General features: G+C 36.1%; 1 protein-coding gene and 1 long non-coding RNA gene across 3 annotated transcripts in view; one reads left to right on the forward strand and one right to left on the reverse strand.

Moving 5' to 3' along the window:
- Window positions 1-16,974, reverse strand: part of LOC128683418 (uncharacterized) — a 123,633-nt gene extending 106,659 nt beyond the window's left edge. The window contains exon 1 of the long non-coding RNA XR_008406289.1: window positions 16,834-16,974. This is a non-coding gene — a long non-coding RNA (uncharacterized LOC128683418). The remainder of the gene's footprint in view (window positions 1-16,833) is intronic.
- Window positions 1-26,955, forward strand: part of LOC128683416 (protein tiptop-like) — a 274,085-nt gene extending 247,130 nt beyond the window's left edge. The window contains exons 4-5 of one of the 2 annotated variants that reach the window (XM_053769044.1): window positions 16,851-17,031; window positions 22,555-26,955. In XM_053769044.1, the coding sequence (XP_053625019.1) occupies window positions 16,851-17,031; window positions 22,555-25,570 (3,197 nt within the window). In that variant the 3' untranslated portion in view covers window positions 25,571-26,955. Of the gene's footprint in view, window positions 1-16,850; window positions 17,032-21,136; window positions 21,572-22,554 lie in introns of those variants that run through there. The other variant, XM_053769046.2, reaches the window with a different exon arrangement.
- Window positions 26,956-27,412: the final 457 nt, after the last annotated feature.

The following is a 27,412-nucleotide window of genomic DNA, read 5'->3' on the forward strand; positions in this document are numbered from 1 at the left end:
AAAGTATTTAAATAGATAAACTGAATAATTCAAGTCAATAAAATTTATGCGCAATACACAATTTGAAAGTGTCTTATCCCATATCAGGCTCTCAAGACTTTCAAAGTGTTATTCTCTAAACCTGATGCTAATAAGCTGGCTGTCTTCAAACGCGTCACTTACCATATTATTTAGAGGTATAAAATGCACGCTGCAATTATTTTTATACCGCGTCTAGCTTTCTGCAGTTGTAGGGTTAAACTGGAATTTATTTGCTAAGGAAATGCAAATAGTTTCCAAATTTTCTACATTTGTTTGTGCTTACAAATGGATTTAGGGGTACTCATGTTATTTCAGTCAAGTAAAATTCTGGTCGACCTTCTCATAAAAACGGTCTGAAAGGACCTTATAATTTATGTAAAAAGCATCATGAATAGAACGAAATCCAATAAAAACATTCATTCATCTAATTTTAATCACGAAAATAATATTGACGGATAAAATCTGTTGATAGTACCTTCTTATTACACTTCCCTTCACTCTATCATCATCTGGTGTAGAAACTAAGCCGATCTCACTTTCTAAAATGTCTCAAGAACCCATTGTTTCAAAAGGCTTCGTTATCAAAGTCCGAATCAGAACCTTCAGTCTGTACACTACCTGGATTAGCTGTCCCAATAAATCGACGCAAAAAGAAAGCACCTCACATAAATCTTAAGCGCCAACTAAAGAAATAAATATCTCAACGCTCACAGCCTTCGGATTCCACTGCGAGAAAATATCGCACCCGAATTCCGTAGGCTTGACGGGCAAATGGAAAAAAGCGCGAAAACCGCGCATTCCAAATTCGAATAGGCCCCGCCCACGTGCGCACGCGCATCTTGCTTGAACGACAGGTGAATGCGATGCGCCGCGGCTGCCGTGCCGGACGCTCTGATTTGCTGGTTTGTTTTTCGAACATGGAATATATTTTACAAAATATTGATACACAATGGAGTGACAGCGCGATTTCTACAGCTCGAAATGGTATGGAGGTTGTCTTATTGTAGCTGTTTGTTGGCGACATCTTTTTGTTCTTGGAGTTGAAGATTGAAAGGATTTTTCGCATGCCATTCCGAGTTCATCGGTGGTGCAGGTATTTAGTACATTTTTGTGTTGGTTATTTTATTTAGTAATTAGTTTATTGCTGAGGTGAATGTGATATTTTATGTTCAACTTAAATTAACATGAGCGATTATGAGTATTATTATAATTACATTCAATTTAATAGCGAACAATGTTATATACTTCAATGATAATAAATCATCGACACAAAAAAATTAGTTTGCTTGTTACGAAACAAAAACCACACCAAGAACTAAAATTGTGTACAGTTAAGTAATGAAAAATGAAAACAAAGCGAACAACAGATAGCATCAACACCAAACGACTAATTATCCACGTATCTAGCGATCCGTAAAAACAAAAAGATACATCAAGCAAAGATGCATACACGTATGTTTATAGTAAGAGAAAGACATATAACAATGAACAATGGGAACATAAATCAGGATAATTAGTTTTGCCTGAACGGAGCAAAATCATTGGTCAAAACGCATGGACGGCCCCGCCCAAAGAAGCGAGGACGGCGTTAGAGCAGGTACTCTTAGCATGTTGAATTGGATCAAATGTACGGTCAGCAACGAGAGTTTAAGTGATGTCTTGTTAAACCAAAAATTTTGGGAATAAACTGGAAAAATATTGGGCCATTGCTTAATGTCACTGATGAAAACATTGAAAATAAATCTGAATATCCTAATGGATACGCTAATTCTAAAGATTATACTTTGAGACACGATGGTCAAGATATATTGTATAATGATGAATATCTTATAGCTAATATGTTAGTACATGATTAAATATCAATTAACCTAATTGTTTTCCAGCTACATTTTTTCCAAATTGTAAATGCCTAAGAATTATAAATACAAAACAAGAACCAGCATTCTTGCAATGACTCACAAACGCACGGTTTCTTTTATGATGTTTACGAGACATTCCAGCAGAATTGCAAATGTGAAAATGTCTTATATATCATCTCTGAATTTTTCCGGTTTCTTCCTCGGCAACAAAGAGCCGAAGTCCCAAGATCCGCTTCACTACTATTTCTTCTTGTTTTCGGTTTCGGTCTCCTTCATTGCATGTGTTGTTGGTATCAAGTTAATAACTTCGGTGTTTGCCTCTTTAGTGAAAATAATTCCTAATATATATCAAAGCAATAAAGCTAATAATTAACAAAAACCAGAATGACAAGATAAATAATTTGATGTGTTTGCTGTTGATAAATTTTCGACTACAAATGCTGTCGTTACCACCAATGACCGCTTGGCCCATGCACTCGTACAAAGACCAATAGATGTTACTCGTGTTGTACAGATCGCAAAACAAGCGAGCATGTCCTGACCTTTGCTTTATCTGGTTTCATCGGAAATTGAGCGACTATACAAGAGATTTGCAATTTTGCATGTTATATCGATACATCGAAATTTTGCTTGCGTATAATTTTTATTGCCTTTTCACTTGTGAAGAATAAGGATAGTCATGAAATTACTCCATATCCAAAGGGTTATATGACTTAAAATTAAAATGGTTCATTTTGCGATTGTTGCTACTAAAGGTTTTTTAACCACTGGTTCTCACCTAAAGTTAGTCATCATATATTATATAGTTAGATAAGTTCAAAACATATAAAATCAGGTTTTGGGATAAAAGGTAATATTCCAAGATAAAAAATCGAAAGGTCATCAACATAAATGAATAAATAATAAATATATTAGGACAAATTACACAAATTGAGCTAGCCCCAAAGTAAGTTCGAGACTTGTGTTATGGGATACTAACTCAACGATACTATATTTTATAATAAATACATATATCAAGAACATCCAATACCCGGGCCAATCAGAAAAATATCATTTTCCATCATGACCCGACCGGGGATCGAACCCGGGACCTCTCGGTTCAGTGGCAAGAATCTTACCACTGCACCACCGAGGTCGTCATAAAAATAGAAATCAGGGGCCTTAATATAGTTGAGGAATATACAATATCAAAGTACTTAAATCAGTTATACACAAATAAGTAATCGAAATAATAACAAGATTGACATAAGAAACGCTAGATATCATCTAGTTGACATGAATGGCTTCAACGTCTTGTTGTTCGTTCACAGTCATTGTTGTGGCGACTTGTTAGCGACAACTCAGCGATAGATAGCATTATTTTCCATAAAGCCGTAAAGTCTAGCCTACCTTGGCTTTTCTCATTAAAAAGCTGCTTTATTTTTTTCTAATGACAAAGTGGTGACATTCACGTTGAATGTCATGAACAAAATGCTTTGATCGATCAATAAATATAAAAAAAAAAACTTACATATTCCAGAAAAATGACTTACTGACAAAGGGTTGTTTGTAATAATTTTATTGCACGAAAATAAGTACATTAATCAAAATTAATACAAGAATGATAGATTTAGGTACAACGGCGGAGTTATCCCATGTAGGGATCTCTTACAGTCAACCGGCGATAGGTTGAGAGGACGTGTATGCAGTAGCAGGCTAGTCAGAAATATTAAAGTACAACATGAACAGAGAAGACTATAAATAATAAGAAAATAAACAAATATACCTAGGAATAGTAAAATACATATAAATAAATACATCAAGGTAAAGATTATTTGTTATTATTCCTCCTAAAGTTTTTTGAACTAGTCTATTAGCTTCAAAAATGAGGTTTCCATCTATAAAACACACAAATGGCAGTGTGAGCTATGTGTGTCGCGATTGCGTCGATGTAGCTGTGGAGAGTTGGCATTCTTATGCTAATAACATTGTGACCCTTATGTGTTTATGACAGATGCCTTCGATAGATACAGGACCTTCAGAGTTCGAAGCCACGGAATGTGTGGCTTGAGTTGTAAAATGAAATTCTTAGAAGAAACGGTTGAAGTAATTTAAATTCGAAATTAAAATTAGACCAGTTAGTCATTTGGGAGTTGATCGATGATAAAAAAGTATTCTATCTACATGCATTCCAAATTTCATCAAAATTGATCCAGCAGTTTAGCCATGAAAGCGGCACAGACAGACTTTAGCATTTATAATATTTGTATGGATGTCATACGAAACGTGACTAGTGGTATGACCAATAAAATTAACCTGATTGAAAAACGGTAAATAAAATATGATTTTCATGTTGTTTCTACACAAGTAAATAATATTGTATATTTCACTACAATCTTATCATATAATTTGATTACAAAATGACATAAAATTAATGAATCATATAAAAGACCCGTAAAACTTTGCATTTAGAAAATGAATTAAATATTAATATTCGGTAGCTATTAGATATCTAATCTTTTAAGATGGTAATTTTGTCCACGGATTTAAGTTTTATATAAATCTTTACGAAGTAGCGGATTATTTGAATAAATTTCGCTTTCAATCCGCCAGATGAATTATTAATTAATATTTTTATGCGTGTCTAGGTCTTGAATTAGATTTTTTACTAGAGTGACAGCTTTCGGACATACCATTAACATTTGGAAATGTCAGCTCGGACGAAAATGTAATGAATATGTTGATGCAAAAATATGTTCCATAAACGACATTAAAATATATCATAGCGTCAAAGTTACTTTATATAATTTCTTAGGCACTATGTATATGTATTTTTATGAAGTAGTTACTAATTCTCTTTTGTAACTACTTCGTAACCGAGTTTTGAAGACATTGTGGCATAAAAGTTTTCAATTCGTATTTTCATTGTCGACTTTGATTTTATCTTGTGATATTCTGTCCCTTATGAGTCTAATTCTTTCAAGACAAAAAATGAGAATTAAATTTCACGGAAACGAGTTCACTAACCCGTGGACATAATTAAAATAAATAAACCTTGTCGTCGAAAAAAAGCGGCGAGTCCCGACAGATCTATAGGGGTCGATCGGGCAGTCCGGATTAGCGGGGATGTGTGAAAAATCCCGGACCAAATCATGTCCGGGTCCCGATCCGTATTTGTCACCGGGCCGACTGGCAGACATCATTTTCATTAGTGGCGGGGGCCGGTCCATTTGTACTAATGTTTAGGAGATACGGTCTCGTGTAAATACGTCTTTTTTCCGCTCCCTCGTCGACGGGTTAGGACTGATTCGGAAATATGTTCGGATTTTTTCGTGTCCGTATTTTTTTTTTTGTTATTTCATTTTTAGAGATTTTTTTTGCCTTTTTTGATAAAAAATATATTAAAATTGACGACCTATAGACGTGATTATGAGATGATTAGAATGATGGTTACATATTTTTACCAGAACGACCAGAGTTAACGATAGACAGAGACAATTGGAGTTAACCCTAGGCGACATCACCTAAATAAAAAATAAGATACACACGAGACACATTTGGTTATAATTAGATACTTAACACTAACGCAACAGAATATAATAGGTTGATAACTGTGAAGATATTTTTCTTCAAAATTATCCATGATTCAAATTTCCAACAATAAAAAAAATCTTGATAAAGACAATCTTAGTTCCTTAGATTCTGATAAAATTTGGTAAACACATAGGATCATTTTTTATCTCAACATTCTTACGGGAGTCAATCCCAGGGACGTTGCATTGTACCAGTGATTTTCAAGAGATCTAGTCTACTCTATGGTAGGACTACCGTCCGACCATATATAGTTAATGTTTTAATTCCAGCACAGTAATCCAAAAAAGCTAAGGCATGAGGGATGCTACATTTTGTTCCGACCGCCCATCAATCTCTGCTTACTTTTGATTGATGCGATGACACATTCATAAAGGTATTAATTTAACTTGCCTGACATTGATTGATATTTATGGTATTAACGCGATAATTACGAGGCGTCGATTATCGAGTGCCTGAGTCCTTTATCGATTGATATATCTGAGTCGAGGTTGCGAGTTTTTTTCGGCCATGGATATGTTGTGTTTGACGAGCTCTGTGGTGTAGTCGTTTCACGATTGTCCGTGAACTGGAGGTCTTGGGTTCGAGTCCCGGGCAAATATTTGTACTTGTTTTCACAAAAATGAATGAAAGAAGAGACAGAAATGTATATTTATTAAGTCGATGCGTTATAGACCTTATGCCGTGGTAATTGCGACGAAGGTTGTATGGCTTTACGTTATGTAAAAAATATTGTGCTTTTTCTGTTCATGGAAAATGTCGCCATTCTAACCTTGACCTAATTAACAAGCTAAGGAGTCACTTAATTTGCTTGTTTACTCGATTATAGTACAAGTTCATGAAAGGATAATTTTATGAATATTTTAATATGTACTGATTCAATCAACGAAAAAACTTTTAGTACTTTTGAAAATGTTTATAAAATTGCTTATTCAAAAATTGTCCGGAAAGATCATATCCAAAAAGCATATACAGTCATGCATGCAGTAATTAATAATATTCATTTTATATTCTTATTATCAATGCGAAAGTTTGTTAGTTGTGTGTATGTATGTTACGCTTTCACGAAAAATCTACTAGACATAATGTTATGAAATTAAGTACAATATAACCTTGAATAATACATAGGGTACTTTCTATCCCGAATAATTCCTCGAAAAAACTAAAGAAAGAAAGAAAACATTTATTTGCCAAAAACATGAGTACAAATATACAAATTGATGTCAAATAGAATTAAACCTACACGTTTTACCGAATATAGGTATGCAAATATAAATAAATAAAGAGGAGCATGCTATCCAAAACAAAAAAAGAATTATAATGTATACTAGCACTAAATTCTATCCGAGTCTATCATTAAAGAAATCATTTAAAGTATAATAACATTTATCAGTTAATAAAGACTCGAGGTGCTTTTTAAATAGATTTAAATTTAAGCTTTTATATTGATTTGGAATTTTGTTGTAAATTTTCGGTGCCATACATACTATGCTATTACCGAGTAAAGCAGTTTTTGATGGGTGCATGCATAATCGATAGATATCTCGATGATTCCTCAATACAACATCAGCTAGACGAGGGTATAAATGAGCATTGGTTTTCACAAATGTTGCTACCTCAAGTATGTAAAGTGACGGAAGTGTAAGAATTATGTGTTGTTAAAAAAATAACTTATTTAAAAAAAATGTTTTTTGGCAGCAAGTTGTCACAATTTACAATGTTTTTGATAATCACCGATTAAAAAAATACGTACTGTTAATGTGAGTAGAGTATGTGATTACTTGCCCTCAGACTAGGTAGTCAGATATCAGATGCCTTTAGGCGACTTGATCGAAAATAAAGATCTACCAACACGAATGACGGCCATCTAGACCGATATGGAAAGCCGTATTCACTGAAAATGATGATAAATATAGGTGTACATTATATAATAGGTAAATACATTACATAGGTTTCTCCAAACACAAGTTCTTTTACAAACTTAAATGGAGTTTACAATTACAAACAGAAATTGTAAACAAAAATTAAATAAAGATATTTATTTATTTATTTATAATAAGATTTTGATAGTCTTCGTTTTGACCCCACGGTACACATGTTGCAGTCAATCAAATACGAAATAAAACAAGTCTTCGCATAAAAAAATGTGATGTAAAATTAATAAAAGACTCGGAGCTTTGACAAATTCAACACATTTGTCAACGACGCTCATGAAGGGGGGTCATATTTTATATAATTACTATAATATGTCGCGTGTCCGTTCCCGCCAAAAACAAATTGAGAGTTGACACGACGCCGCGTCGATTCGATATTGATTGAAATCGATTATATCGAGTGTTTGTATGGTTTATAATATGTGATTTGTAAGCCGGATAATATCTGCGAATTTCCCTAAAACGACTTCGGAAAGCAAAAACTATATATTTTTTACAATTTTATTTTATACTCGGGTTTGTGGTAAACTAATGATATTTAAATAAATAAATATATTACGCCAAATCACACAGATTGGACTAGCCCCAAAGTAAGTTAGAGACTTTTGTTATGGGATACTAACTCAACGATACTATATTTTATAACAAATACATATAAAGATAAACATCCAAGATAAAAAGATCCAATCAGATAAAGATCATTTTCCATCATGACCCGACCAGGGATCGGACCTCTCGGTTCAGAGGCAAGCACTTTACCACTGCGCCACCGAGGTCGTCAAAATTTAATATAGGTAATGATTAGGCAAAAAGAAAAAAAAATATAACAGAAAATAGAATATACCTGGCAGTTAATAAATTTAAAAAAACGTCTGTCCCATCGCGGCATAAAATACTTGATTTAGATAATATTATTATTAATAACTACGTAAAGAAATCAAAGACCACATTTACACAAAAAATAAAATCCCTTTTTTTTTTAACAAATAATTTATTTTTTTAGTATAACAAAGTGATAATTTGACAACAAAAACCCACATAACGTGGAAATCCAAAGGCAGCAAGTTGTGCGGGGAGCAACAGGTTAACAAATGATCAGTGTCAGACTCCATTGTGAGGGATAGGGCGCCTCTACTGCCGCTTGAAAAACTGACGGAAAGATAGGGCGTTACGGAAGATAATTTTCAATAAAAATCATGTATTTTCGAAGTGTTAAACCCAATCTCTATCCTTGTTTGTTTTTTAAAGTAAAAAATTATGAGCAAAATACAATTTCATTTTTCTTTCCATTTTATAAATGTAATACAGAACATAAATAAAATAGAATAAAATAAATATTTACTAGTATTAAATATAAATACAAATATCACATAGAGTAAATATTTATTTCGAAATTCCCACAAAAGCGAAGCCCCTAGGCGCAGCAAGTCTGACATAATATTAATTAGCATTCTTACACGCGTAAACATCACATATTTCCAATAAAATATCTTGTTGGTAATCATTCAATCAGTATGTTTTCTTGTTATAGTTGTAAATAATGGTATTTTTTATAAATAAATTAATTTCATAATCGAATAAAAAAACGCTCGAAGCCATCTCTATTACAATGGACGCGTAGAACAGAGGATATAATATAATGACGCTGGAAAAAATTACGAAACATACGTTTCAATAAAATGTCATAGTAATCCTTCACTTTACATGTGTTATTACTACGCTATTAAAAAAACTAATGTTGATTTATTACACACAATAGTTTTATAATTGTATAACAAATGATCGTTGTCAGACTTTTCCATTGTGAAGGAAAGGATATTTTCCATTGTGGAATAATTATATACAATTTATATAAAACCTAATAAGGATTGTACTAACAATTTTTAGTTAAATGAAATCCACTAGGCTCTGCAACAGGCTCTTCTCATAAATTTTTCACGTTAAATTTCTTAGTCATTTTATGATAGTCAATTACCTATGGAACAGCCGACCGAAATTTTTTGTTAATGCTGTTGATTATCTAACACATCTACTTGGAACTACCGTAGGATGCTCCCAACGCCAGTAGTTTGTAGCTTGTGAGAAATAACTATAAATATTGACAAGAAAAAGTGCCTGTGAAGGTCTAATTTCTGAATAAATGATTTGAATTTGAATTTGAACGTTCTATACTATACATTAGTATTATTAGTATGGTATACTAAGTGTTCAGAGCTTCAACTTATTTTTCTGTATAGTCTAACTTCAGATTCGATTACAACGTTTAGGCAAAAAAGAAATCCGTAAATGCTCCAAGTTTTGACACTAACCATTTAATATCACAACACCTGTGGAACAAAGAAGAGTATCGGCAAATCCACCAGCAAGTTTGATAGCTGATCCGACGCGGGTTAAGAGGATAACGAACGCCGGTGACAGACACAATTAGTCACTTGTTGCATGGTGACGTCGCTTCTGCCGCACCACTCTCTGTTATATAGGCTTCAAAGTTATGTCTGGCTTATACCGCGATCGCGGTAAATATAAAGGAACCTAAGCTGCTCCTTTTGTGGCCTTTTGCAGCCAGTTTTGAGTTTATTCATTACAATTTTGCAAAACTTTCTTCGGAGTAGAACTCAGTCGTACACTATTGCAGTTAAATCACTAACTATACGGTCATAATAGGGGCTTAGAACAGCACCTTGTGTGACTCCAGAATCATTCATTAATTTGTCTTTAATTTCATAATAAAAATTAAAAACAAAACAATAAATTTACATGTAAATAAAGCTTCATTGCACGTACTGCGCTTATTGTGAAAATTTGGTCATTTAAATACATATACTCCATAATAAAGCTACACAACGCCCGTAGGGTTTGAATTATTAACTCTTTTTAGTCATGGCGTGTTTGAAACGCGTACGCTAGGCATGAAAAAATGCGCCTGGCGTTAGAGTTTTCATAGGAAAATCCAGCGGTTAAAATGTAAATAAACACTTGTACTTTAACGTTTAACTTCATTGTTTGTGTACGTTAATAAATTGTGTCTGGATACTGTATTTGTAATCAAAATGACGTTACTGATTAGTTAAACAGTGTTTATGATTCATAATGTCCTAAATATATGCATAACAAATTACAAATGATGACAGTGATAGTCACAGAGAATGACAACAGTGAAGGACCTTGGGCAGAATGTAATTACGTGTTTGATTAATTTAACTATAAAAAATATATTTTGGCATAAAAGGCATAATTTAGTATGCATAGTATACTTTTGACATTAGCAATCGATTTTTCGCCTATTTAGAAACCGATAAAAATTTACATTCGATCAGCAAATATTCAACTTCGTATTATAGTGATAGCTTTTGATTTAATTATAATTTACTTATTAATTTATGACAGCAGCTTTTAAAAATCGGTCGCATAATAATTTTGACGTGTAGACCACCTACATTTGATGTGATTTCTAATAAAATATTCATTACTGCATATATTTATTCAGAATAAACGTATGCTAAAATTATGTGGCGTGTCAAAAATTGAGGATTTGAGTGTCATTAATGCGCTTTTACAGTTTAAATGTAAATAATTTAGATAGCGTTTTAATTCTGCCATCTTTTAGGGATAATGTGGCAGTTATGCTAAATTTGTCTATTAATGGTGTGGCATGATTATAGGCGTTTTATAACTCAATTTATAGATCAAAGCCTATTTTTGTAAATGGTTATTTGATAACGGTTCGAAATAACGATTGAGTGCTACTTTATTGTGCGAACAAAACTTCATCAGTCTACACACTACATTCGTTTTTTAAAAGACTACCAAAGCCAACGAACCAATTAGACGTTGCAGATTTATGTGCTCCCCTGGATCGAGTGTCTGACACATTGAGATCGATCTCACGACATTGCGTGACGACCTCACGCTCCTTTTCATTTGTTTTTAGAGACATCCGAGATGGTCTTTTGATTTCTGCCCGCTACAAGATCTGCACGCTATGTTGTATTATGCGTATAAATAATGTTTGTTTACGTATCTGTATTTATTTACACAAAGATACAAGAAAGAAACAGACAGTTAATAAGAAAGTTAGCTGTAAGGTTTGCTTATTTCAAATGAAATTTCTTCCAGCAGACTCGTGAGAGGATGTAATTTATTTCTGACAATTTTTAAATATCTTTAAAGTTAGGTCATCATATATTAATTGATTTGTATTCTGAAGTCACTGGGCTAGGAGTGCAAGGCCGAAATATATTGTGAAATTTTGTCCATTCTACACTTTCAAAGTAAACATAAGGAAACAAGTACAATGTACGTTTATCGCCTGCATTCATCATAAAGCCATAGCATTCAAATGAACGAATAGATTAAGTTACATGTCGTGACGAACTTGATTAAATCAGCTCCATAGTGTTTCAATTGACATCTTATATTGATTTATATTCACTCTTTGTAATGATGTGTGACTATCGGTACGATAATATTTTATTATTTCAGAAAAAATGTGAGGTTTTGTTTCTATTATTTCGGTTTTGATTAGTTTGGTGTCCACTCTATATTCGATTTACAAGTAAAGACTGTTTTAAATATTTATACTTCTAAACTTTTCACAGAAAAGAAATCCTAAGCCTTGACGCTATGTATAGGCAGTAACCAAGAGTCACACTCTGACGAGAGAAAGAATTTTGAGACCAAGTTTGAACAGGCTCACTAGTTATTTAAGTAATCTACCTTAGCAACATAATATTTTTTTCCGTCTTCTGATAGATAACGAAATCCTCTTTCTATCTCGACACGGAAACAACAGTAGGTACCTCAAACAACAGGATAACCGTAATCGATTAATATTAGATTAATCGATAACTTTTATCAGTCGTTTCCCTTATTCACAAGTTGCGAAAGCGTTATCAGCCACAAGGATTAACCTGGCATCTGTCTTTGATTGATCGGGACATATCAACGCTGTCGACACGTTTCAGTGATTATTTGTCTGATAACTGTCTGATAACTGCCTGATAAGGAAGCTTTGGAAGCCACGGGTGAATGCGCAGTAAAATTGGTCTATATTGTATATAGTAGCTGCTGCCTGTAGTTCCGCCCGCGGCAATAAGTAGCATGTGTCTCTCCAGCTATTTCCACACCAAAAATCACTTTAATACAATGCTCTATTTTTAGGCGAAAAAAGGACAAACAAACACACATTCACTTAGGTATATCTATATACTTTTTACAAATATAAAGGTTAAATAGGTTTTCTATAAATTGATACAAGTGTTATCGTCCTATACGTTAAGCTAATCCATGTTGTATCCACAGTATTGAAACAATAATATTGTTTTTTAATTAAGTTTTGTTTTTGTCTAACGCATTATTATGTAATTGTGCAAGATTTTTACAAATTGAAGAATTGAGCACTTTCATAATGGCTGTATTTTATTGATATTGATGAATATTTTTTATCTTACATCTGAGTATTTTTTCGGTTAATTTCCTACTTTTTTTTTCTCCATTTCGCAAGATTTTTGCCATCCTTGATATTGATATTCATTATTGCAGCATGAACTTCTAATGTTACCGTAACAATGTCATCGACAAGAAACAAAACGAAAACACTATCCCATATAAAGATAATGTTTATTTTATCACTTTATAACCAAACATGGCGCAGCCGGTCGTTCTAGTTTTCTATCTCTATGCTTAGCTATAACTCAAATCATTGGAGTCAAAAGGTCCAGACGAAGTGTGGTGAAAGCCATTCTCAATGCTATGTCTACGATAATTCCAGCAAATGCCAATACTTGACATTCAGCTACACGTAGATTCAACCTGGATCCTAGATTGTTTATAGTCAAGTGACCATTGGAAAGATATGTTTATCATAATTTATGTATTTTCCTCCTTATATCTCAAATATTTTTGGCATATAGTTCCACCTTAGAATATGACACTATATTATCTCGTGGTAGTGGTACGAGGCGAGGGACACATAGCTTTGACAGCTGATATACAACAATAACGTTCTCAAGGAATATTTACTTCATAATTAGACTTCTTTTACGTTGACCATGAGCTTAGATATAATAATTAATAAATAAATATATTAGGACAAATCACACAGATTGAGCTAGCCCCAAAGTAAGTTCGAGACTTGTGTTATGGGATACTGACTCAACGATACTATATTTTATAACAAATACATATATAGATAAACATCCAAGACCCGGGCCAATCAGAAAAAGATCATTTTCCATCATGACCCGACCGGGGATCGAACTAAGGACCTCTCGGTTCAGTGGCAAGAACCTTACCACTGCGCCACCCGAGGTCGTCAAATCTGTGACGCCAGACTCGAATGCAACTGGGATCATGCGAAGATGAAAAAATATTTCATCTAAAAAGCTTTGACAGCTGGCTACCATGTCTAGATGAACTACGACGCGTTGTGACGGCTCATGGCGACAGATTCGATGAGGCAGCATCAGGTAAATCTGAATATATCCCTATTATTGCATACAAGCAATACCATTTCAAAGCATCACGGCACAACTCAACAGAAAAATATTTCTTTGTGTCATAAGTCTGATGTTTTATCCTTAGTCCTTATTTATCAACTAGCTGATTCTGCGACTTCGTTCGCGTGGCCTCACAATTTTTGGTAAGGAAACTATTAGAGAAATTTAATTATACAGACAAATGGTTCAGCAGTGGTTGCGACTTCATGCTGTGTAATATATTTTTGTTTGTTTTTACTAACACTAGTAATATTGTTACTAACATCATATGGACTCTGTCTGAAATAAATAATTTGAATTGAATTGTAACAATACCTACACATACAGAAAATGCTAATCAGACTGAAAAAGTATACTTTCTATAGTTTAGCTGAACTATTATGTTATAATTACTCTTCTTCAGGTGTTCCAGATCTTCTATTTTTCCTAAATTAGTAGTTACTATGAACATTAGATAATAATATATATTTAATATGATATAAGATACAAAAAGTGTGAATACAAACACGTCCTTTTTATCATAATGATGATAATTATCACAGATAATTTGCATATTCATCACATTTCAGATAACAATTTTTATATATCAGTATATCAGTTTTGTCGGTTTCATACATTTTGGACAAATATTATAATAATCTTGACTGGCCGTGTCCTGTTTATTTATTTATGGTCCCTTCTACTTTTTTTCTGCTTCTCAACAAGTTTCTGATGCTTGAATGAATAGTCATCAAAACCTGACCTCAATTTAATAATGATTGATCCTCTGATATCATCTGTTAATAATATAGCCTGAAGACATCGAGACATCTCCACGATAAAATCGAGATGTTATTTGGAGATTTAGTTAAAATCGTCGCGACCCGATTCGTTTCGTTAGCCATCGAGATATCGATAATCGAATATTATGTCGATTTCACGCGGCTTTCGGAATCGAGCCATTGTTTCGTCGTTTTGTCCGAGATTTTAAACGCTGTGTCATCGCGGTCAAGTTTTCTGTCTTAGATGAACAGTATTTCGTTGATTTTATATGTTTGGTCAAAAATAACCGTTCATTTCGAATAAAGATTTGATTTGAAGGAACAACGAACTATCGCTTTGTTAACAATATTTATTATTTACGTTATGATTTGCACATAGGTACATCGCTCGGATGAAACCATAATAAAAAAAATACCTATGTAGTAGAGGGGTACCTCTACGTTTCATATATCTTTGTGCCAAATTCCATCAGAATAGATGCAGTAGATTTTGATTTTATTCATTACAAATAAAACACAAAATACAAATCTTTTCTCCTTGTAATATTAATATGGATATGATTGTGAATATTCAAATTTTGTTTTTCAAAATAAATTATGTTCTGGTTTCAACTTTAGTAGTAAACTTTTATTTTTCAGGATCATGTTCAGAATGAATAATTTAATTAATATTAACAATAATAACACTACAGCAAAAATTTCCAACGAAAAAAAAAAACACCGTAAAACGTCGAAACCTCCCAAAAAAGAAATCGGATATGGCCGAAAACCGTAGCGGTGTGGTCCGTTTATTTCACTGCCCACTGAGCCGAGAACCGTTCTGTTGGCTAATTGATTAAAACGCGGCATGTCAATCCACCACTGAAGATGGTGCCCCCGGCTTGCACTGCTAAATCGTTCCACTGCATCAGAATGCACTCGGTTTGATCAAAGGACGTCAGCGCCATCTGTTGGCCTAAAGTTTGTTATGCATTTTCGATTTCACCTTTATGGCTGGAGATTAATCAGCGTTTTCATTTGCTAGTTGCTGTGGTACCTTTACAGTTTTTTAGAGTTCTTTTTAAGTAATGACTATATTATATTTAGGTAGTCATTTATTCTTTTAAAACTATGTATACTGAATAATTATACTTTTTATGCTTGTGTGATGTGAGAGAGTATGTCTGTTATTTGTTACTACGTTATTCACGAATGAGTAACCAGCAAAATTTGTAGTACCTACAGACTTATTGTAATGTAGGTACAATACATTTTGCTTGTATAAACATTACACAATCACATACATCATAACAGTCGTGAGTAGTTTATATTTAAACAATAATATCAATAAACTTCACTGCTTCCTATTGTTTTGATCAATCATTTTCGTATTATGATCTAGCGTATGTGTGTGGTCTAAAATTAGATCGAAACTGCTTTAGGTTAACGATTCAGCAACATTTTAGAATTCTGTATTTATGTCCTATACTGTCTATAAAATGGATATCCTGTTGCAATCACCTTAAGTAGCTAAATCGATAACATCCCCCGTTAAAATCGGAGTGCTCGCGTTTTCTTTCATAGGGACGATATTATCAATCGATTTATCGTCCGAATTATGTCAGTAGATAACATTTTGAATAATTGATCCTTACGGCCGATGAGTAACGCAACAACAACAATCAATCATAAATCATGTGTTTGCGCAATGGCCGCCGATGGCCCCGTTTCGATGTAATTTTCCTCTTTTTATCAGTCTGAATCAATTATAATATTATATTGCCGATGATCGGTGATTGTGCTATCTCTTGGTCAAGTAGTTGTCTTTGGCAGGAAAAAGCGGTAATACTGAGTACAAATTACAAAGTTCATGAAATATATTGCGAAATAATTCCAATATTTCGTATTTCGTTGTTGTCTGCATGGTAATCAATGAATCAATCCTGATTAATGGCTCAGGATTAGGATAAAAAAATCAACAAAATGTCTTTTCGTACCACACATTCAAATGTTAATTAGTAGAATTAACTATAATATGTGTATTTGTCTTTTGGAGTTTATACTCGAAGTCATTGTCAAAAAATATATTTTTTAAAACTACTTCTTATGGTTAAACGACTAAGAATTGTCTTTATGAGCTGAGAGCTGACAAGCCACAAATTATTACCACATTTCTGCTAGTACTCATATACTATTAGCTTTCTAACCATACCTTATCTTTGTCCCCAGAAGAAGCAACCAGCCCAGATAGCGGAGTGAAGGAGCGACCAGAGCGGGGAGAGGAGCGGGGCGAAGGGGAAGCCTCCCGCTCGGAGTCCCCCGCGTCCAGAGCCTCCCCCGTGGCAGAGGATCGAGATGACATCGAGCATAGCATACCCGCGACGCTGATACAGGATCCCAATGCTGAAAGGTAGAAGCCAACAGTTCACTGTTTTTATTCTTTATGCATATTGTTTTGCGTGCCCCTCCAACTGCACAAACCCAGACCCGTACAATTCCACGGAAAATACTTTGGCAGAGGCGAGGTTGTTAGTCCTCACAGATTTGAACGCCAGTGTTGACTCGCTAGAAGATGTATTGTTATTGTCACTGCCACTAATAGTACCGTTAACGATGAAGTTAAAAGGGTGGCAACAGCTTTAAAGAAGAAAATGCAAAAAACAATGACTATACTTAGAAATTTTTAAAAATACTAATGTTAGACTAAACTGGAAATCATCCATAATTAGAAAAATGTTGACCAAAATATAATAAAAAAAAAAAACATAGTTCATTTTATGGTCTTTCTTTGTGGCGTTAGTCATCTTTCCATCGACTCAAAAAGTTGCTTGGCACGTTCCGTTTTGATTGTGATTACTTTTGTTTTTTCTCAATTGGACCTTACTAAAAGTTTGCATCTCCTGACAGAGATAATGACATAGAAATAAAGCTGGATATCATCGTCTAGTTCCTCACTAAAATAATTATATTCTTTCACATTGTCTAGATTTACTTTTGATAGATTAATGTAATTGGGTCGTCTTATCATAATACTGATACAATAATTTCCTTATCCTTTTCTTTCGATTTTGTTTTTGCAATCAATATATTAGGTTGCATTATTTTGTTGTAGGAAAGCATCAATATTAAATTATTGCTATATATTATGGGAAATGTATATTTTAGACTTTCTGTCGTCATCTTGGTCAGAATCATCATGAATGAAACGAAATATTAGAGAAAATCTTTCAAAGAGCGTGCTTTTATTCCCTCTATCTCTCATGTTTATCTCCACTATGCCTACAAATCATTTCATAATCTCCGTACAATACAGACTCGAGTATTGTATACTTGACGGCGGTGGTCCGGCCGTCATAGCGGTGTCCACTTTAACGATCCCATTGTTTTCCACCATCAGTTGTCAACGGCACTTGTCACCACTACTCTGTAAGCAATATTCTACTTTAACATAAAAGTAATAATGATCATTTTCATTCTAATTATGTTTTAAGATTAAATTGATGAAGTAGAAGAAATGAATGGACATGCAATAGTGACAGTTATAGGGGATATTGCCGGAAAAAATGATCCAAAACTCCTCGTTTGACAGTCCATCAATTCTCGCTCTCCAACTGTGAATGACAACCCATATGGCTCGTGTATGCGTGATATTTTCGGCCTTGAATGCCGAATGATCCATCAAATTAATCAATTTAGGCAAATAAATAGATTAATACATTAATAATACGTGAATCAATTTTCTGATTTATATCTGAAGCGGATACTAATATATATCTGATTTCGTAGACATAATTGATTAGTCACATGACATACAGACAGACTTAGGAATAAAGTTCAATCGTCCTTATTCTTGAAACGCGTACAAATAATGCTGACAGTAAAATAAATTTTGATTCGTATGGACCCTAACATTTTTTTCTTAATTGTTCAATAAGTGATTAAAACTGGTATCAGGTTGAATCTTATGAAAATTTAGCAACACCAGATGGTGTTGCTAAATTTAACAACATAGATATGTTGTAAGTACTTAAAGAAAAGTATACAAGATATCTCATCTATATTTTTAGTATATGAAATACAATTGCACCACACATATTTTTTGCAAAATTAACTTTTCGTCAAATAAGAACATTATAAATTGCCGTAATTTCGCTCATAATTAGTCTCGGTTCTATTTATTCAATTAATTTATTGCAATAACCCGTAGTCATTATGACATTGGCATTGTATTTTAGAATTTTTTGAACTTCCAACGATTTATCGCGATTAATTTTGAAGAGCTTCACTAATTGTAGTTGTATGTGGCTGTTGACTCAGGTGCCTATTACGCGTTTTACAGTAATAATTTCACAATTGGAACGAATTAACGCCTATACATCTCTGTCAGGCGTGTCATTGTCTATCAATTCAGCAGAAATTATGAGTTCAATTGACACCACGCAAATATCATTAATTCTCGCATTGAATGCGCCATTTCTTAAAGTATTGTTCCGGCAATGTTAACAGCATTAATTATTACACAGACAACATAATAATTATAAATCAGTTGTTTTGAGGTAAAAATTAAAATAATACGCATTATCTACGTACGTCCGGTATTAGAGCAGGTACCTCTGATAGACGCTAGAATTAATTTGCTGCTGTAGAATTTGTATTTAAAGAATTATCAGCTTTATTCTCAAGAGATTGTGCTTGAGGATTGTAAATTTTGTTTTGCTCAACGTGCTCGCTGGCTTCGTCTGTTGGTTCGCTGTTCCATCACTGTCAATTAGTTGCAGTGAAGCGACTTCATCAATCATAAACATTCTCTGCAGAGTAGTTCCACCCTGAGGGTCTATTGTTTAGATTTTGAATCGATGAAGGTTCGACTTTGGTGAGCTCGTTCCTAATGATGGTCCAAGGATTTTTGAAGATAAATATGTCACCTTTTTTATTGTGTTTAAGATTTTTTGCGTTTTCCAGCCATTCTTTTCTATGTCTTGTTTCAATTTCATCGTTCTTAATTTAGATTAAAATCAGAAAAAACACAAACAAATTTGTATTTAAATAACCCTCTTATGAAGTTAGAAAACGGAAATAGGGACGACGAACTCAAACATTTGATGCATTCTCATTATAATTCATTTTACTAAGAGCTATGCTAATATCGGCCTTCTATTGTTAACATAATATGGGTCGTGAATTATATATTTTTTATAATAAAACTTTGTAGGGTTTATATTTTGGTCAAAAGTGGGTTTAATTACTTTCTGCTGACATTTTAATGGTTTGTTATATAATAATATGTCATCACTTTGATCTGTTTAATCATTATTTCATTTCTACTAGGAAAGGTTAGAAGAATCGAAACCAATTTTTCCAATGAACTATTATTTACTAGATAGATCCCCTGATACGGTATTATCTACAATGATTTATTATGTACCAAATAAACGTTCCACTATCTAAAATCTATCACGTGTTTTGGCGGGCGATTAACGCTGTCTATTGCTTCACACATCTGTGTCTCTTTTAAAATTCATGTTGTAACTGCAAAATTATTCAAAGAGTCAGGTGGCGGGCACCCTGCGACGTAAACTTCGCCGCACATGGTTCGTCCCAATTCCGAGGCTCGCATCAAAAACAGAGCGGAATTTATCGCAAAACACATTGTTTCCAACTGCATCCACTCGGAAAAATAGAACACCGATATTTTTTATGTCCCGTAGTATCTCAGACCGGGTATTTTCGATCGCGTGAATGTTTGCGTGGGGGAAAGAGAGCACAATACCTGTCACATAAACACAAGTGATTGATTGACCCGCACCCGACTAATGCTTATAGGAAGCTATAAACAGCTGGCGATTTTGTTCAAAACTCCAAGAAAGTTTGTCCTGGCCATGATTTCGGGCTTTCGTCAAATCACCGTCGAAGTTATTAGTGGCAAGATGACTTACAATTTTTGACTGAGTCGACTGTTTGATGTTGGAAAGTTAATTTGTGGCCATGACAGTCAACTAAAAGGACTTTTTGTGCGGTCTGAATTAATGTTGATTAAATGTTACTTTTCGTCGTTTTGTTTAACTTCGAGCACTCTCTCGCATGATTGACATTTATATTGTCACTCGCAAGGAGTTCGTCGTTTACTCTCGTAAAATAAATAAATCTAAAGAATATTTTCCTTTGTCATAGCAGGAAATCTGTTCATGATACGCGTAAATCCGTCCTCGTCCCCTGTCTGTCCCTGTGTTGTTAAAAGGACTCGTTTCGGCGTTTTGTTAACGCGCCATTTCCTTGTCAACGCCGTCAACCCCGTCCGGGTAATCTTCTCTAAGCCCCAGAGTCTCGGACAGACAGTGTCGACGCGAGTGTGTATTCATCTGAGAAGATTCGTAAACACGCTCATTAAAAGTGTATACCTCCTATTGGCCGTCAAGGATGTTCCGTACATTTTTCATTGGCGTTAGTTGAGTCAGCTCGCAATTGCTGCTGTGTCAGGCGGCTGTCATCAAACCGATCGGCCGTCAGCCGTCACTGCACGTCCACCTCGCGCATCGCACGCACGCTTGCATTACGCAGCGCACCACCCCTCGAAGCAGAAAACGTGTTGCCATCTCTGTTGTTCTCTCCGCGAGCTCCGTTAGCGTTGGAAGCTGTCTTGCTCTAGCGAGGGGCGTGCGGGGCGGGGGCGCTGCAGGCGGGTCGTAAATCACGCTCGTCTCATTCCACGCGGGACCGCCGTCGCCGCCGCAGGCATCGCGCACTTCCCTCCCGACCGCCGGTCTTGCGGCGCGTCTTTCGCGACGTGTTTCAACTTCCAACCTATTTCTGGAGGAACATTTGTCTAGTTATATGGTGTTGTTCTATTTGAAAAGTGATATTTGATGGATCCGCAAGTTTTTCAACAAGTTTCGTTTGGAATAAACTGAAAAGATTTCGTCCAAAATGATCGTCGAACCGGACCACGTGAGGTAGGTTTTACATTTTGTTCGAGTATTGCATTATTTTCGAAGATTCTATGATTTGTTTTTATTAATTTTGACATTTGATTTTATAATTTGTTCATTTTTGTCTAAGTTTTATATGACTAGTTCGAGTCTTGTTGTTTTGTTTCTTTCATAACAAGTTTAACTTCTTGGTCAATTCTAGTTTTTGTGATGATGGTGACTGATTAAAATATATCTGCTATTTCGGAAACCATTGCTATAAAGTTATAAAAATGTTTTTATGGTCATTATTAATATTTCAAACTTTCCCATAGCCACAAAGTTCGAGCATGCGTGTCGGATATTTCAATAAGTTTTAATTTATTGAGACAGCGGAATATGAATTACTGGAAATATTCTTTAAATATTTCCATGATTCAGTATATACAGACAGTAATTTTGCTTCAGTTAGAGAGTGTTTTTACATTGAGAATATAATTGAAATCGTATCTGTTATTAGGTGTAAACCTGAAATGGTAGTTCTATGTAATAACTGTAAGTAATTTGCCGGGTTCTTTAAATTTCCATTGAAGAAAAAGATAACTTGAAATCAATTAAATGTCACAAACAGAATTGAATCAATAAATCATTGATTATGGATGACAACATCAACGAATATGGCTTGCTATCGAATACTAAATTACCAAGATAAACGCAATCTATTATTGGTTTAATGATCATAATACTGCCAGGTGGATTTATGCGGATTAGATATAGTTTATTATTTATATTGTTCTAGAATTTGTTTAATCGTACTTGTCTGTTTGTCTGTGTAAACAATGTTTATAAGAGCTTTCAAAGTAAACTTTCCTTCATCGCTTGTGATAATCAATTACCATGTCGTGAGCATTCTCATAAATTAGTTATTGTCATAAAATTCCAACATTATGTACATACACTACCCGTTATAATCCTAACATTTTTCAAAATAATCGTCAATTTAACGTAACATATTTGCTTGTCCACAGGGAGAGTCCCAGATGTCTGTCGCGGGAGTCTTCAGGCGCGCCGCGCTGTCCCTCCAATGACTCGGTATATTCCGGGAGGAGCGGGCCCGGCCTCCCCCTCCCCGCCGCGTTGTCCGCCGCCCTCCCCGCGGCTCTCCCTGCTGCCCTCCTGCCGCCACATTCCGCAGCAGTCGCCGCCTATCTCGGCGCTGCAGCCGCCGCAGCAGCCCAACAACGTCTCCTCATGTCCTGCCAAGAAGACATGACTGACTCCGAACGAGGTGACGCAGTACTCGACTTCAGCACCAAACGCAGCGACTCACCACATGATGATGAAGACGATGACGTCGTCAATCTCAGTAAGAATGAAAACGGTCCGCTAGATTTATCAGTAGGTACTAGAAAGAGAGGTCCGGATGATTCGCCGTCTCCGGTCCCGACCAGGAAAAGTTCTAGGACTGCTGAGTTTAAACCTAGTCCTTCGCCATGGACGACCCCGGTCGCCCCCCATTTGCCATACTTTGCAGCGGCTGTTGCTGCTGCAAGTCTTTCACCGAAGGGCGGCGTGCCGGCTGATTGGAACGGTAAATTAAAACATGGAGCGCCCACCCCCAGCGATGCAACTAAAGCTTTGGAAAAGATGAGCGAACTCAGCAGACTTGGAGGTGAAGAATTGTTCAGATCTGTACAAAGCGCAGCTTTAGGTGCTGGTCTCGCCCCCAATGCTGCTGCCAGGCACTCTGCTTGGCAATCACATTGGTTAAACAAAGGTGCCGATCAAACAAAAGATGTCCTAAAATGTGTCTGGTGTAAGAAGAGTTTCAATTCATTAGCAGACCTTACAGTGCATATGAAGGAAGCCAAGCATTGTGGTGTCAACGTGCCAGTTCCCCCATCATCAGTTGCCCCAATACCACCGTCTTTGCAACCGCCATCTAGTTCGCCGTCTACTCCTTCACACAATTCATCATCATCCAGCGGTTCGTCGAAGCCAAATCAGAGCGATTTAAATATGCTTATTAAGGAAAATATGCCGATTCCTAGGAAACTTGTCCGCGGTCAGGATGTATGGTTAGGAAAAGGAGCAGAACAGACTAGGCAGATATTGAAATGTATGTGGTGTGCAGAGAGTTTCCGTTCGTTGGCTGAGATGACCAGCCATATGCAACGAACACAACATTATACTAACATTATCTCTCAAGAACAAATAATTTCTTGGAAATCGTCAGATGAAGCTAAAGGTTCTAATTCTAGCGGTCCCGGGGCTCCTAACGCAGCCCCGCCGACGACCGGCACCAGTAGTCATGTTAGTGCAGTTTTAACTTGTAAGGTATGCGACCAAGCGTTTAGTTCCTTGAAAGAATTGAGCAATCATATGGTTAAAAATTCTCATTATAAAGAACACATCATGCGTTCGATCACCGAAAGCGGGGGTAGGCGAAGACAAACTCGCGAAAAGAGAAAGAAATCTTTACCTGTTAGGAAACTTCTTGAACTGGAGAGAGCGCAACACGAGTTCAAAAACGGGGAAGGTAATGGGGTTCCTATGGGAAAACCGATTAGGGACTTCGGCGCTGGTAGCCGAATTACTTGCGAGAAATGTGGGGATAAAATTGAGACTGCCGTGTTCGTTGAACATATCCGCCAATGTATAGGCGCACCTATGTCAAATAGCCAAAGGAATTTTCTAAAAAGCGCTCTTCTCTCCAACAATATTATCCCGCCAGATGTGCCTGGGCACGTAACTCCCACCAGCCGCGATGGTCGTAAGAGCATCAATGAAGAGCTACCTTCACCCGGTTCTGCCCATCACCGTTCTCCATCTTCCGTGAATGATTCCTCCCCGAGTTCCAAAGACCCTAATGCGAGCAATGACAAAAGCTCGTCTCCTTCGGTTCTCAACGCCATAGAACAATTGATAGAAAAAAGTTTCGATACCCGGTCGCGACACTCTGTTCCCGGAATGCCCGCTGGGGCATCTCATGCACCAATTGGTTCTAGTATTCTCAAAAGATTAGGCATAGATGAGAGCGTAGACTATACAAAACCATTGGTAGACCCGCAAACGATGAATATGTTGAGAAACTATCATCACCAGCAGGGCTATGGCCGCCGCGAGCGCAGCGGCAGCGAATCTAGTTCTATGTCAGAGCGAGGTGGCAGTAGAGTTGAGTCTCTCACGCCTGATAGGAAGTTAGATGCGTATCACATGACGCCTCGCACCACTCCTGACACTCGTGGCTCCCAAACCCCAGCTTCGGAGGACCGTCCTACCGATGTGCGGATAAAAAGGGAGGCACCTGAGGAGGAGGAACGCGAAAATGGTGTAGATCTAAGTAGTCAGCCTGTGCGGGTCAAAACCGAGGTCGATGATGAAGAGGAATCACCGAGACCGAGTAGCTCGACTGAGGAAATGAAAGCTCCCAAACGCGAAAGCGAGGAGCCGAGCCCGGCTGCTAGTCCCCGCAGCCCCGCTAGTGACCGCTCAGCTAACACTCCTGGTGCCGACAGAAAACCAGCATCTAGTCTAGGCGCATTGTCTTCTATGTTTGACAATTTAGCTGGAGGCGGGTCTTCTAACGAACCGAGTTCCTCTCGTCGTGGAGGCAGTCACCCTTTAGCCGCTCTGCAGAAGCTATGTGACAAAACTGAGACTAATCCATCGCGCGCTCCCGCACCGGCCCCCTCTCCCGCGGGCCCTCCGAGCATTTTGACATTCAGCTGGGCTTGTAACGATGCGGTGGTCACCGATTCATTTATGAAGTGCGCTCTGTGCGACACACCATTCATATCGAAGGGTGCGTACAGACATCACTTGTCAAAGATGCATTTCGTAAAGGACGGCGCTCTGCCTGATCCGGTACCGATGAAAGCGCCGCCGCCGGCTGCGTCCCCGGGAACTCACAAGAGCGGTGGTTCCAATGCAGCTTCCCCACAGGACCCGCGGAGTCCCTCGCAATCCTTCGACGAGAGCCCCCATTCCAAGTTCCTCAAGTATACGGAACTCGCGAAGCAGCTCTCCAGTAAATACGTGTAGACTGTACAAAGGTCTGACGGGCGATCGAATGTGATGATACCATATCCTGCTACGTTAAACCTTGCTAGGGTTAGGTCGCGCCGCGACGCTAAGTATTTCGAAACTCTTTGCCAATTTAATTATTTAGGTAATTGTTAGAGTTCACCGCATAGTTCGGTTAGTGTAATTACGTCTAGCGACTTAAGTATACGCCAAACGTCTTACGTTCATGTAGGTTAAGAGAATATTTTGAAAATATTGCCTTTAGAAGTGGACCGGTTGTTGAGGGCTCGCGCCGCGCTTATCTTCCACGCTACGAGTACACATTAATTCCATTTCGGTAATTGTAAATATAAGTCACATTAAGTCTATTATAAAAACTCGATTCGATCTCTTGTAAATGTATATTTTTTGCTAATCTAAAAGTAAATTTAATTGCAAGCCTTCTGCGTGTTCGATTAGGAGTTGGGCGTCCGTTCAGTATTCGGAATTTGTTGCAATATCAATTTGTGTTACTTAATTTTTATGTAAATCAGAGTAAGACTTAATTGTATGTATATTTTGGTCCTTCGCGCCTGCAATCTCGGAGATCCAATCTCATGGGTTCATGTTGTACATAATGCGACATAGAACGCAATATCTCCTTAGTGTAAATTTTGCCCTAGGGTGCGCTCCCGCGTGTCAGCTATTTATTATTTAGTGTAAGTATGTATTGTTAGGTGACCTACGTCTGTGAACATTGTATACCATTTACCAGCGCATTGGTTGTCTCAACCGATATATTTAAAAGTGATACGTTATACAGTTTTTCTTTGAAAGGATAAGAATATACATTCGTATACGTTTAGAACATTCAGATGTATGAGAGATATCTTCCATTGTAACTTCAGATATACGATGTGTATATACGGTACATGCGAGTGCAAAACTCTTTTATATTTAATAAAAAATATTGTAAACATTGTAATTGTAAGTTTCAGACGATTATCAGCAAGTGATGTTTAACGGCCACCCGTGACGGATTCTAAAATTAAACTATTTGACTTTCGAACACTGAATACATATTTTTTTAAAATGTTGAAAATGTTTCCCGCAAAACGTAACTTTTCAACTGAAATTTCGTATTCAAATGTAACAAAAAAATGTATACGCAATAACGTCACGGGTTGGCAGTTCCAAAATTTAAATTTTAAATCGATAAAGTATCATTTTAACGATAATAATGAAACATACGACAAATATTATGTATACGCTAGCTCTGATGAGAAACTTTTGCTCATTCTTTAATAAAAAAACGGTGTTGAAATATTGATTTTACCAAATTTAATAATCTTATTTAATATTTTATGTTGTATTTCAAAATGCAATTAAAAGCTCAAAGAAATATATATGTTACATACTTTAAATGTCTATTTTATTTATAATTACCCCCTTCTCTACTCTCTCTATTTAATAAGTGGTAAATAAATAAAATATTATGATAATAACACTATAAATACTAATATATACAGTCAATAATATGCTATAAATAAATAAACTTAATAAACATATTAGAACAAACCACACAGATTGAGCTAGCCCCAAAGGAAGTTCGAAACTTGTGTTATGGGATACTAACTCAACGGTACTATATTTTATAACAAATACATATATAAATAAACATCCAAGACCCGGGCCAATCAGAAAAAGATCGTTTTCCATCATGACCTGACCGGGGATCGAACCCGGGACCTCTCGGTTCAGTGGCAAGAACTTTACCACTGCGGCACCAAGGTCGTCAAATGCTATGTCACACTCCTTCGTTATGAAAATAATTTAGTTCATCTAACAAAGATAAAATTGTTACCAATAACTACACTCATT

Source organism: Plodia interpunctella, chromosome 3 (genome assembly GCF_027563975.2).
Source record: "Plodia interpunctella isolate USDA-ARS_2022_Savannah chromosome 3, ilPloInte3.2, whole genome shotgun sequence".
NCBI lineage: Eukaryota > Metazoa > Arthropoda > Insecta > Lepidoptera > Pyralidae > Plodia > Plodia interpunctella.